This window comes from Lingula anatina, chromosome 1 (assembly GCF_051362555.1).
Source record: "Lingula anatina isolate TDL-2025a chromosome 1, LinAna3.0, whole genome shotgun sequence".
NCBI lineage: Eukaryota > Metazoa > Brachiopoda > Lingulata > Lingulida > Lingulidae > Lingula > Lingula anatina.
In genome coordinates, this window is record NC_141767.1 from 29,643,811 (window position 1) to 29,657,648 (window position 13,838).

Sequence of the window (13,838 nt, forward strand, 5' to 3'; positions counted from 1 at the left end):
CGCTGTCCTGAAAGAAAAGTAATCTGAGAAAATTTGTATGTACTCAGGATGAAGGCGGATCGCTGTCCTGAAAGAAAAGTAATCTCAGAAAATTTGTATGTACTCAGAATGAAGGCAGATCGCTGTCCTGAAAAAAGTGATATGAGATATTTTATATTTACTCAGGATGAAGGCGGATCACTGTCCTGAAAGAAAAATGATCTCAGATATTTATATGTAATCAGGATGAAGGCAGATCGCTGTCCTGAAAGAAAAATAATCTCAGATATTTATATGTAATCAGGATGAAGGCGGATCGCTGTCCTGAAAGAAAAATGATCTCAGATATTTATATGTAATCAGGATGAAGGCGGATCGCTGTCCTGAAAGAAAAGTAATCTCAGAAAATTTGTATGTACTCAGGATGAAGGCAGATCGCTGTCCTGAAAAAAGTGATACGAGATATTTTATATTTACTCAGGATGAAGGCGGATCACTGTCCTGAAAGAAAAATGATCTCAGATATTTATATGTAATCAGGATGAAGGCGGATCGCTGTCCTGAAAGAAAAATGATCTCAGATATTTATATGTAATCAGGATGAAGGCGGATCGCTGTCCTGAAAAAAGTGATATGAGATATTTTATATTTACTCAGGATGAAGGCGGATCACTGTCCTGAAAGAAAAATAATCTCAGATATTTATATGTAATCAGGATGAAGGCAGATTGCTGTCTTGAGGAGAAAAAAATAATCTGAGAAGAAATTCAGAGAAAAGTTATCCGACTTGGTCACAAAGTTGGACATCTAGGGAAAACAAAGACCAAGAGAATGATGTGAAGCAAATACAGAAAATTCAGTTGATAACATGCCACAGCAAGTGAAACAGTGATCAGGAAGAACCAATTTACACCAGACCAAAGAGAACAATCAGACAACCAGCTTACTTAAAAGATTTTCTATTAAAGAGACAGTTCAATCAGGATGAAGGTGGATCGCTGTCCTGAAAGAAAAGTAATCTGAAATAATTTGTATGTAATCAGGATGAAGGCGGATTGCTGTACTAAAAGAAATATAACCTTAGATATTTATATGTAATCAGGATGAAGGCAGATCGCTGTCCTGAAAAAAATGACATGAGATATTTTATATTTACTTAGGATGAAGGCGGATCGCTGTCCTGTAAGAAAAGTTATCTGAGAAAATTTGTATGTACTCAGGATGAAGGCGGATCGCTGTCCTGAAAGAAAAATAATGTCAGATATTTATATGTAATCAGGATGAAGGCGGATCGCTGTCCTGAAAAAAGTGATATAAGATATTTTATATTTACTCAGGATGAAGGCGGATCGCTGTCCTGAAAGAAAAGTAATCTGAGATATTTATATGTAATCAGGATGAAGGCGGATTGCTGTCCTGAAAGAAAAGTAATCTGAAATAATTTGTATGTAATCAGGATGAAGGCGGATCGCTGTCCTGAAAAAAGTGATATGAGATATTTTATATTTCCTCAGGATGAAGGCGGATCTCTGTCCTGAAAGAAAAATAATCTCAGATATTTATATGTAATCAGGATAAAGGCGGATCGCTGTCCTGAAAGGAAAGTAATCTGAAATAATTTGTATGTACTCAGGATGAAGGCGGATCGCTGTCCTGAAAAAAGTGATATGAGATATTTTATATTTACTCAGGATGAAGGCGGATCACTGTCCTGAAAGAAAAGTAATCTGAGATATTTATATGTAATCAGGATGAAGGCGGATCGCTGTCCTGAAAGAAAAGTAATCTGAAATAATTTGTATGTACTCAGGATGAAGGCGGATCGCTGTCCTGAAGGAAAAATAATCTCAGATATTTATATGTAATAAGGATGAAGGCTGATCGCTGTCTTGAGGAGAAAAAATAATCGGAAAAGAAATTCAGAGAAAAGTAATCCGACTTGGTCACAAAGTTGGACTTCTAGGGAAAACAAAGACCAAGAGAATGATGTGAAGCAAATATAGAAAATTCAGTCGGTGAGATGCCACAGCAAGTGAAACAGTGATCATATTGAAGAACCAATTTCCACCAGACCAAAGAGAACAATCAGACAACCAGCTTACTTAAAAGATTATCTATTAAAGAGACAGTTCAATCAGGATGAAGGTGGATCGCTGTCTTGAAAAAAAAATAATCTGAGATATTTTATATTTATTCAGGATGAAGGCGGATCGCTGTCCTGAAAAAAATGACATGAGATATTTTATATTTACTTAGCATGAAGGCGGATCGCTGTCCTGAAAGAAAAGTAATCTGAGAAAATTTGTATGTACTCAGGATGAAGGCGGATCGCTGTCCTGAAAGAAAAATAATCTCAGATATTTATATGTAATCAGGATGAAGGCGGATCGCTGTCCTGAAGAAAAAGTAATCTGAAATAATTTGTATGTAATCAGGATGAAGGCGGATTGCTGTACTAAAAGAAATATAACCTTAGATATTTATATGTAATCAGGATGAAGGCGGATCGCTGTCCTGAAAGAAAAGTAATCTGAAATAATTTGTATGTACTCAGGATGAAGGCGGATCGCTGTTCTGAAAGAATAGTTATCTGAAATAATTTGTATGTAATTAGGATGAAGGCGGATCGCTGTCCTGAAAAAAGTGATATGAGATATTTTATATTTCCTCAGGATGAAGGCGGATCGCTGTCCTGAAAGAAAATAATCTCAGATATTTATATGTAATCAGGATGAAGGCGGATCGCTGTCCTGAAAAAAAGTGATATGAGATATTTTATATTTACTCAGGATGAAGGCGGATCACTGTCCTGAAAGAAAAGTAATCTGAGATATTTATATGTAATCAGGATGAAGGCGGATCGCTGTCCTGAAAGAAAAGTAATCTAGCTGAAATAATTTGTATGTACTCAGGATGAAGGCGGATCGCTGTCCTGAAGGAAAAATAATCTCAGACATTTATATGTAATAAGGATGAAGGCTGATCACTGTCTTGAGGAGAAAAAATAATCTGAAAAGAAATTCAGAGAAAAGTTATCCGACTTGGTCAAAGACCAAGAGAATGATGTGAAGCAAATATAGAAAATTCAGTCGGTGAGATGCCACAGCAAGTGAAACAGTGATCTTATTGAAGAACCAATTTCCACCAGACCAAAGAGAACAATCAGACAACCAGCTTACTTAAAATATTATCTATTAAAGAGACAGTTCAATCAGGATGAAGGTGGATCACTGTCTTGAAAAAAAAAATAATCTGAGATATTTTATATTTATTCAGGATGAAGGCGGATCGCTGTCCTGAAAAAAATGACATGAGATATTTTATATTTAGGCCACACTTTTTTATTTTTATGGATGACATCCTGCGCGCGCACCGATTTTCGTCCGTTCTCCCAAAAAAAAAAAAAATCACCCCCCCCCCCCATCGAAGTCGGTTGTCGCAAACGTCGTTATTCAATTTGCCGGAAAATGTGCTTTCTGCGCATGCGTATTACTGCCACGTGGAAATATGGCCGCTTTGCCATCAAATTCATCTCTGGGATTACTTTCAAATTACAGGACAATTAATTATATAAAGTCATAAAGAGAACGGGGCCGTCGTTTTGGGTTGTTATGCCATTGATATTAGGCATGGAGATATCCACTTTTTTACAATTATGCGAAAGGCTGGCGGCGGCCAGCAATTATCGCCCGGAAAATTTCAGTGATATTCTGTCCAAAGCAACACATATCAGGTTTTTTTGTAGCGAAAAAAAAAAAGGGTCGACAGGGGGTCATGTTTTTGGTGGGCTGTAGGTCGGTCAGGCCACCCGACAGTTTGGCTGCTTCATGTGAGTCGAAGTAGACCAAATGGCATCGACCGAAATGACCTTTTATAGAATTGGTAGTATAAGCATATCTTTGCATCATTTCTGTGTATTGTTCATAATGCTTTAATATTCTGAGAGTACAAATAAAGACATGCTGTTTGTTTGATATTTGTTTTCAAATGTTAACAAAATGCATGAAATAACCTTAAATAGATTGGTTAATATGCAGCATGCCTATTAGGCCCGTAGCCAGCAATTTCAAAAGGAGGGGGGGTTCTTTTTTTGAAAAAGTGGACCATTTTCCATAAAAACTTAATGTATCTAGATCAAATTTTACCCAGAGTGGACCTTTTCCCAGCAAAAGGGGTGGTTCTTTCTAACCCCCTGGCTACGGGCCCGTCTATTCATACCTATAGACGGTGTGACCGAAATGCGCAATACACGGCAATACAGCGCAACAAAGACACCAGTCACACCCTATTCATGACTTTTTTTTTTTACCTTATTGCGAAGTATTCACAATACTTTAATATTTTGAGAGCATGGATAAAGACATATTGTTAGTTTGATACGTGTTTCTGTGGTAAATTGGTGTTTCCAGCTGTGTACTGACAGCATTCCTTTACTTAAGCAGCATTTTTTTTTTTTTTTGGACTGTTTTTTTTTTTTTTTCGCCCTCTCGCACCGATTTCGGGGTCCCCAGAGGATGTCATCCATAAAAATAAAAAAGTGTGGCCTTACTTAGGATGAAGGCGGATCGCTGTCCTGAAAGAAAAGTAATCTGAGAAAATTTGTATGTACTCAGGATGAAGGCGGATCGCTGTCCTGAAAGAAAAGTAATCTCAGAAAATTTGTATGTACTCAGGATGAAGGCAGATCGCTGTCCTGAAAAAAGTGATATGAGATATTTTATATTTACTCAGGATGAAGGCGGATCACTGTCCTGAAAGAAAAATGATCTCAGATATTTATATGTAATCAGGATGAAGGCGGATCGCTGTCCTGAAAGAAAAATGATCTCAGATATTTATATTTACTCAGGATGAAGGCGGATTGCATTTTAAGGAAAACCGTTAAGCCTGTTGTCATGAAACTCACAGGAGTAATCAATTTGAAAAAAAAAAACTATTTTGGGCACTGCTCCCATGATGACCATTTAAGAAAAACCATGTCACTTATTGCTCTCAAACTGTATAGAAAATATATATATATATAGATGTGTCTGTACATATTGCCATCACCTGCATCTGTCGTTGCCGACATCGCCGTTGCCGGTGCTGCAAGCACTTTCATTGTAAACAGGATAAGTGGAAGGCAGTTTTACTTTTTGGCTTTATATTTTCAGAGCTTATGAATATTTATAAATGGAGGTCAAGTTCGAAAATCGGCATGATCGGGCCACTATTTTAGTAATTATGCTTTTTTTTTCACTTTTCAGCATATATGCAACACTGTAAACACAATATAAGAAAAACAGATGGGCCAATTGTTATTAAACTCACAGTAGTGGTCAATCCTGCTAAAACGCAGGTTGAGTTAAAAAATCAGCATAATCGGGCCATTATTTTAGAAGTTATGCTGTTTTTTCACATTTCCTCAGATTCAATTCTTAGGCATGTTAACAGTTTCATTATTTAATTAATAAGATACATAAAAGTGTTTGTTTGACATATCCTGCATCTTTACAACATTGTTAGTTGATTTTGTAAAAATTATGGTAAACTTGTTATCGTGTATTATGTTATAAAGTTTCAAAAATGGAAATAAACTCATATCTTTGCAGTTTGTCAGATTCAATCATTCACTATGTTCAGAATCTCAGAATGGAAGAAATTGAACATTTAACACTGCTCTATTGATATTTTTCCCATCTCATCAATTTTTTTAGTTGATCATATAAAAATGGTAGTAAACTGTTTATTTTGTTTTATGTTAAAAATTGTTAAAAATGAAAAAATTACATTTTGGCATTTTCAAGTTGTGACATTGAAGTTCCATGGGCCTGAAGACCTTTGCTAGTCAAATTATCTGAATATCCATGATACTAATATGTTATTATTAAAAATTAATGGTCATTATGTTGTTAAACATTATGTAATATTGCATCAAAATTTGAAAAAAAACTATTTTGGGCACTGCTCCCATGATGACCATTTAAGAAAAACCATGCCACTTACTGTTCTCAAACTTACAGGAAAGAAACATGGGACTAAAATATAGCTTCAGTAGGCAATGCAATCTGCCAGTTAAACGGTCGTTTTGTGAAAATTTAATTTTTCACATATTGGCATTTTCAAGGTGTGACTTTGAAGTTCCACAGGCTTGAAGACCCATGCTAGTCACATTTTCTGAAAATCCATGATACGTATATTTTATTATTAAAAATTGACTGTCATTATGCTGTTAACCATTATGTAATATTGCATCAGAATAGAAGAAAACACAATTTAGGGTGCTGCTGCCATGATGACCATTATGGGAAAACCATGTTTTTATGATTGCCAAACTTTCAAAAAAGAAATACAGGACTAAAATGCAGCCTGAGTTGGAAAAGCAGTCTAATTGACTTCTTTTTCTGGAAGTTATACATTTTCAAAGTGTGAACTTGAACTCACATGGGCCTGAAGCCTTATGCTTGTTACACATTTTACTTACATTGGTATTACCTGTTGAGCATAATTAAAATTTGATGTTGAATTTGCAGTTTAACATAATGTACTTTTGCATCAGAATTGACAGTAGCCTTTTTTGTTATTTCCTGCTTTTTGTCTGTACATTTGACAGCTTTGCTGCCTTGTTTCAGTTATATTGTTCTTTTTCCTGAGTACCCTTACCATGAAAAAGCAGGCAGTAAAAGACAGCATTAAGAGCAGCACTATGCCTTATCCATGTGTACAATACATGATATGTGGCAAGATTTAGGACATTGTCAAATATTGCGCTAACAGCAACCCATTCCAGAAGCCCATTGTAAGGAGTAATCTGCATCTGGCATTGATAGTAAGGAGAAGCCTTGTATGGGTTTATGTTGTTTTGCATATGACAGTTATAGGTAATTTGCAACCTCCTACACAAACAACCTCAAATCATCACATTTGCTGTTTTCTTTGAGAGTAAATAATACATTGCAATATTGAAATACTTGTTTCTGTTAACTCTCACTCTTCTGGTTATCAATTTCCAATAAATTTGACACCTAAAAAAGGACACAGACAACTGATCAGTTTGTCACAGATTTTTATTGTTGTTAAGCATCATTTGTACAAATTTCAGAAACATTGGACACAATTTGACAAATTTATTAACGTTTAACTATTTTAAGTAATGGGATTTTCCAGTCTTTTCAGTGTAATTGTCAGTTTTTTCAAATATTGTTCTTTTTCCAGAGTACCCTTCCCATGAAAAAACAGGCAGTAAAAGACAGCACCAAGAGCAGCACTACCCTGTATGTCTTATCCATGTGTACAATATATGATATGTGGCAAGATTTAGGACATTGTCAAATATTGTGCTAACAGCAACCCATTCCAGAAACCCATTGTAAGGAGTAATCTGCATCTGGCATTGATAGTAAGGAGAAGTCTTGTATGGGTATATATTGTTTTCCTGATAACAATTAATAGGTAATTTGCTAGCTCCTACACAAACAAACTCAAATCATAACATTTGCTGTTTTCTTTTAGAGTAAATAATACATTGCAATATTGAAATATTTGTTTTGGTTAACTCTCACTCTTCTGGTTATCAATTTCCAATAAATTTGACACTTAAAAAAGGACACAGACAACTGATCAGTTTGTCACAGATTTTTATTGTTGTTAAGCATCATTTATTCAAATTTCAGAAATATTGGACAAGATTTGACAAAATTATTGTTGTTTAACTATTTTAAGTAATTGAATTTGCCAGTCTTAATTTCAGTGTAATTTTCAGTTTTTCCAAATATAGTGTCCCAAAAAACACTTTTCATTAATTAGACACAGTTGACTGATTAGCTTATATCAAAATATTACAGTTGTTAAACTTAATATGTACAATTTTCAGAAACACTGGACTTGATTTGACAAAATTATTAACATTTAACTATTTTAAGTAATGGGATTTGCCGGTCTTTTCAGTGTAATTTTCAGTTTTCCCAAATATAGTGTACCAAAAAACACTTTTCATTAGACACAGACGACTGATCAGCTTATCTCAGATTATTACAGTAGTTAAGCTTAAAATGTACAATTTTCAGAAACGTACTAGATTTGACAAAATTATTAACGAGGGATTTGCCAGCTTTTCAAAGTGATTTTCAGTTTTTTCAGTTATATTGTTCTTTTTCCAGAGTTCCCTTACAATGAATTAGCAGGCAGTGAAAGATACCATCATGAGCAGCACTATGTCTTATCCATGTGTACAATACATGATATGTGGCAAGATTTAGGACATTGTCAAATATTGTGCTAACAGCAACCCATTCCAGAAACCCATTGTAAGGAGTAATCTGCATCTGGCATTAATAGTAAGGAGAGGTCTTGTATGGGTTTATATTGTTTTCCAAATGACAGTTATAGGTAATTTGCAATCTCCTACACAAGCAAACTCAAATCATCATATTTGCTGTTTTCTTTGTGAGTAAACAATACATTGCAATATTGAAATATTTGTTTTGGTTAATTCTCACTCTTCTGATTATCAATTTCCAATAAACTTGACACTTAAAAAAAGACACAGACAACTGATCAGCTGATCACAGATTTTTATTATTGTTAAGCAACATTTGTGCAAATTTCAGAGACACTGGACAAGATTTGACAAAATTATTAACATTTAACTATTTTAAGTAATGGAATTTTTTTGCATGAATCACATATTTGTCTCATGGACTGGAAATCTGTGGAAGGTAGTAAAGATGGAAATAAATGAAATTAGGTTAATGGGTGGTTTTAAACTTTATTAAGTTAATACCCATCACACCTGTCTCTAGACAAATATACGCTTCATACAAAAATGTTTTTTGTTTAACCTATATTTTTGTTGTTAAGTTAAAGTGATGTTTTCTTTTTTCTCAGAATGGGTGCCCCCAAAAAACTGCTGACTGACCAGGGATTGGAACTGGATACAATCACCACCCCTTTATGTTCTGCCAAATATGATAAAGGTTTTAGGGTGAATATTGGCTTCAATCTTGTTGGCATGCCTGTGAATGTGAATCTATTTCTGTACCTATTAGTTTAAATGACGTAATATTGAAGGCCTACTCTGCTCAATTATAACCATTTTTATTATCAATGTAAACTGTTTAATGCAGTAGACACTGTCAACTGATCAGCTTATCTCAGATTATTACAGTAGTTAAGCTTACTATGTAGGATTATGTTTTTAAATATGATTTTCATATATGGGCAATTCTTTGGAATTTAATATATCATTAAACATGGTATATGTGGTGTGGACTGAACAACTTTCAAGGAGGGCAGTGATATCCATGAAAAGTCTTACTCTGTGCATCAATAAAAGCAGATATTTGGAAAGATGAGCTTAATTTCTCCCAATGCAAAAATTAAATTGCCCAAATATTTACCCATTTTTGCATTCAATATTTTTTCTGTAGCTGGTAATATTGTTTTTGATAGAAAGCTCCAAAGCATGGCATCAGCAACGCATGAGTAACGCTATAATATGAGTAAGTGTAGAGAGGAATAGGTGTAATGTGCATGTATACCGTAAAGTGCCATACCGCACATTACTTAATTTCCTAAAATATACTAATAACTTCAACACCGTACTCTATTCCAGCAACGTGTCTGTATGTTAATAACTGCACTGACGAGGACCACGGTGTGTGTTACAAGAGCAACAGGTGTCACTGTCTACCAGGATTTGTGGGTATGTATTGAGGGCCACGGTGTGTGTTACAAGAGCAACAGGTGTCACTGTCTACCAGGATTTGTGGGTATATATTGAGGGCCACAGTGTGTGTTACAGGACCAACAGGTGTCGCTGTCTACCAGGATTTGTGGGTATGTATTGAGGACCACGGTGTGTGTTACAGGACCAACAGGTGTCGCTGTCTACCAGGATTTGTGGGTATGTATTGAGGACCACGGTGTGTGTTACAGGACCAACAGGTGTCGCTGTCTACCAGGATTTGTGGGTATGTATTGAGGACCACGGTGTGTGTTACAGGACCAACAGGTGCTTCTCTCTACCAGGATTTGTGGGTATGAATTGAGGACCAGGGTATGTGTTACAGGACCAACAGGTGTCGCTGTCTAACAGGATTTGTGGGTATGCAATAAGGATTAACTTTCGTGTGCTTTTAAGGCAAAGGGCAAAATCTTCCAGAAGCTGAGCGCACACTAAGCTTAATCACCCGAGGAGGCTCGAGGAGGCTTGTCATTTAGTATATGTTATTGCATTCAGTCCCTGCGCAGTTGGATCGATCGAAGTTAAAAAGGTTTATTGGGAATGCACCCTACCTGTATATAAATTAATGTACGAAGTTTCTGGGCAAAAAAAACACGGACACTAATTTACGCACGTCTTCAATTCTGTATATTTAGGTAGTGACTGTAGCATCGTTGCAACTTGTTTCAACGTGTCTGACTGCTCCAGTCACGGGGTCTGCGTGGACTTTGACGTATGCAAATGTGACAGCGGATGGGCGGGGCCAAATTGCACCGAGTTTTCTTGTGAACGTCTGGCGGCGTGCTCAGGTGTGTTGTTCATGTGAGAGATTTTTACGTTTGTTTTTACGTGAATGATATGATAAAGGGGATGCATTTGAGAAAGTACACCAAAACAAAAAATACTACACGTTTTTGTATAATTTGACATGAAACAATATGCGATAGAATAAAGCAGTGCTATACAATATGCTAGTATACATAACTGTTATATGCGTTGTCATCAGTAGTTCAGTTAGAAGAATGTTGAAGCATGTAACTTTCCAGGCCACGGTCAGTGTAAAGGATACGATGTATGCAGTTGTGACAATGGTTGGCAAGGAGACAGCTGTGCTCTGCCAGACTGTTCTTCAAATAATGACTGCTCCCTACACAGGGTGTGTACGTCACCTCACACGTGCACGTGTTATGACGGTTACCATGGTGAAAACTGTACCACGGTGAAGAATTGCACATCGTTTAATGGCTGTAATGACCACGGTATATGCACTTCCTTTGAAGGGAATGATACAGCTGTTATGTGCAGGTATGGTACTTTTCGTTACCTTCATTTAGAGGTGGCAGGCGTTTGGTTATATATATCTTAATAACAGCAATCCCACAGCAATTGTCTACGTAAGTGACACGTAACAACTGTTTTTAAAATATATGTAAGATCAAAGTATGGGCTGGGTCTATTTATGACACTTAAAATAAGATGATATTAAAATTGTTATTATAATTTTTACAACTGGCCGTATGACAAATTTAGAGAATTTCAGACGGGGGAAAACAGCACATGCATTTATGATTTTATTTTCTCCCTTCTAAAATGATATTTGTAACAGGTGTTTTGAGGGCTACCGTGGCGACACATGTGACACTGTCTCATGTTCTGCCGTAAACAACTGTTCAGGACAGGGTGCGTGTTTGGAGCCCAACCTCTGTAACTGTGACCCAGGCTTCGGGGGAATTGACTGCTCTAATTTCTCATGTGAAGCTCTTGGATACTGCTCTGGTAAACACTCTTTGCCTGAATAAATGTCATAATACATGATTGTATATTTATTCTAACTGTGCGTCTTACCTGTTTATTTTCAAATAGAAAGCGTTAAAACATCCACTTGACCAGAAGATAACTGCCAGTAATGCATTCATTGGGAGTTTGCACACGATTGCATTGCCTTAGCGCGGAAGAAACTAGTTTAAAACAAAGTCTTAAGCCTTATGTGTTAGCTCTGCAACGATTACATTTGTTGCTTTCCCTATTACGCTATGTGACATACTTGTGTTTGTCTTTCCTCTATACAGGCAATGGACAGTGTGTATCATTGGACATGTGCTTGTGTTCTCCCGGCTGGCTGGGTGAACGCTGTGACGAGCCCGTCTGCAGTGATGTGGCCAACTGCTCTGGTAATGGAAGTTGCCTCTCACCTAATCAGTGCGAGTGTCTGGATGAATACGACGGCGTTGACTGTTCTATTAGAATTGGTTCTAACTATCACAGCCCAGTGTTTACATACAACTGGTACAATGGCACTGTGCCGGAGAATGCCCCACCAGGGACTATCATCGTGTCTCAAGAGAACATTACCATGATTAACGCGACAGATTTAGATACAGGGCGAAATGGCAAACTAGAGTATACTTTCTCTGGGAGCAACAGAGCGGAGCAGTTCTTCAACATGGACAGTCAGGGACAGTTATCAGTGGTAGCCAAACTGGACTACGACAGTCTTCCGCAGGAGTTCATTATGACAGTAGTGGCATCTGACAAGGGCGTGCCGCCCAAGAGTGCTGCCACCAAGGTCGCCATCATTGTCCAAGACGTCAACGACAACGCACCACTTTTCCAGTTGGTTGGTTTCCCAGATATTCCAGTGAATGCCAGCGGCGAGCTAGGACGCACAGTAGGAGGGTTCCTGGCCACAGACAAAGACAGTGGGTCGAACGGAACGGTTCGACACTATATAACCAACGAGAGCAACCCTGATGCTGTATTAGCTGTCAATGAAGACACCAGAGAGCTGATCGTCGTGCGTTACCCAGCCCAGTATCGATATGACCTTACCATTTTGGCGGAGGATGGAGGAGAACCACCAAAGTCCGCCATCTTGCCTGTTGTTATTTCTGTCTACGGACACCTTGTTGAGGAACGAAATGATACAGTCGTTGTGAACCCTACGTCTAACACCGAAGCACCGGTTTCCACGACCCTTGGGAGTTCTTCAACTACGGGCACCCTGGGTAAAGTGACAAGTGGTGAGACAATACCAACGCCGAAGACGACGACAACACAAGGTATGTTACAGTAGCTCAAAACAATGACCAAATTGACACGTATGAATTGAATCCCGCTTTTATCTTAACGAACACAAACACCTGATAAGAAGTTAGTAATTTCCACGCCTGGTGATGTATAGGCTAATAGAGTACTTTTATTTTAATACGTTTATCAAATGACCCGAAGTCCTTAGTTATACACACACTGGACAATAGAAGTGTCACCCCCTAACTCAGAGTAATAAAAGTAGGCAGATCTTGGGTACTTATAATGCCTGGTCTACTTATAATGTGACTAATGAGTATAAAACCGCTATACCATGGAATTGTATTGTTGGTCTTGTACATGTACAGCGAATGTTATTCCTGTCTTCCTCCAATATGGCAAGATACAGGCAATTATCTAACAGTTATAGGTGCAAGTTATTATCATGAAGAGGCGGAATATAAGCAATGTCAGAATATTGATACAATTGAATTGTTCAGTCAGAACCGTGCAGAGGGTCTGCATGGTCTCGGTATAGAAACACTGGAACAAGAGACAAATTGCCTCTGATGGGTCGTCCAAGAAAAAATACTGGCCGTGAAGACCGACGACTGATTTTTAAGTCCAGGTTGTCAAAGTTCGACACTGCTTGTCAGTTGACAGCACAGTGGAACAATTTCACACATAAGAATGTGTCTGTGAAAATTGCAAGGCGTCGGTTACATGCTCATAGAGTGTACAGTAGGGTAGCAAGACTGAAAACTCTTATATCGTTATAAAACAGGCAACGTAGAGTGAACTAGGGTCAACAGGATCTGGAACTGGACAGTCCATGACAGTTGGTCCTATATATTTTTTCTCATGAGTGTCGCTTTGGTCTGACATCTGATGACAGATGGGTAAGATGCTGGGGAACTGCTGGTAAAGCATTTGAACCACATGCACTGAATTTTCGAACCCGGAGCAGCATATTCATCACGGTGTGGGGTTGCATCAGCATCCATGGCGTGGGCGAATTGATAGCGGTTGATGGAAACATGAATCACTAGAAATATATCGATGTTTTGGAGTCAGGCTTGCTACCATCTATTACTAACATATTTGGTGACAGGAATTATCCATTTGTTCA

At 37.5% G+C, this 13,838-nt stretch overlaps 1 protein-coding gene across 2 annotated transcripts in view; it reads left to right on the plus strand.

Annotated features, from left to right (window-relative positions):
• Positions 1-9,667: 9,667 nt before the first annotated feature.
• LOC147764232 (protocadherin-10-like) overlaps positions 9,668-13,838 on the plus strand; it is a 158,798-nt gene continuing 154,627 nt past the window's right edge. For both annotated transcript variants that reach the window (XR_015332068.1, XM_087001846.1), the window contains exons 1-5: positions 9,668-9,929; positions 10,339-10,491; positions 10,729-10,987; positions 11,289-11,458; positions 11,752-12,741. Coding sequence is in view for 1 of the 2 variants with exons in the window: in XM_087001846.1 (XP_086857972.1) it covers positions 10,980-10,987; positions 11,289-11,458; positions 11,752-12,741 (1,168 nt within the window). In the remaining variant the exon portion in view is untranslated. The remainder of the gene's footprint in view (positions 9,930-10,338; positions 10,492-10,728; positions 10,988-11,288; positions 11,459-11,751; positions 12,742-13,838) is intronic.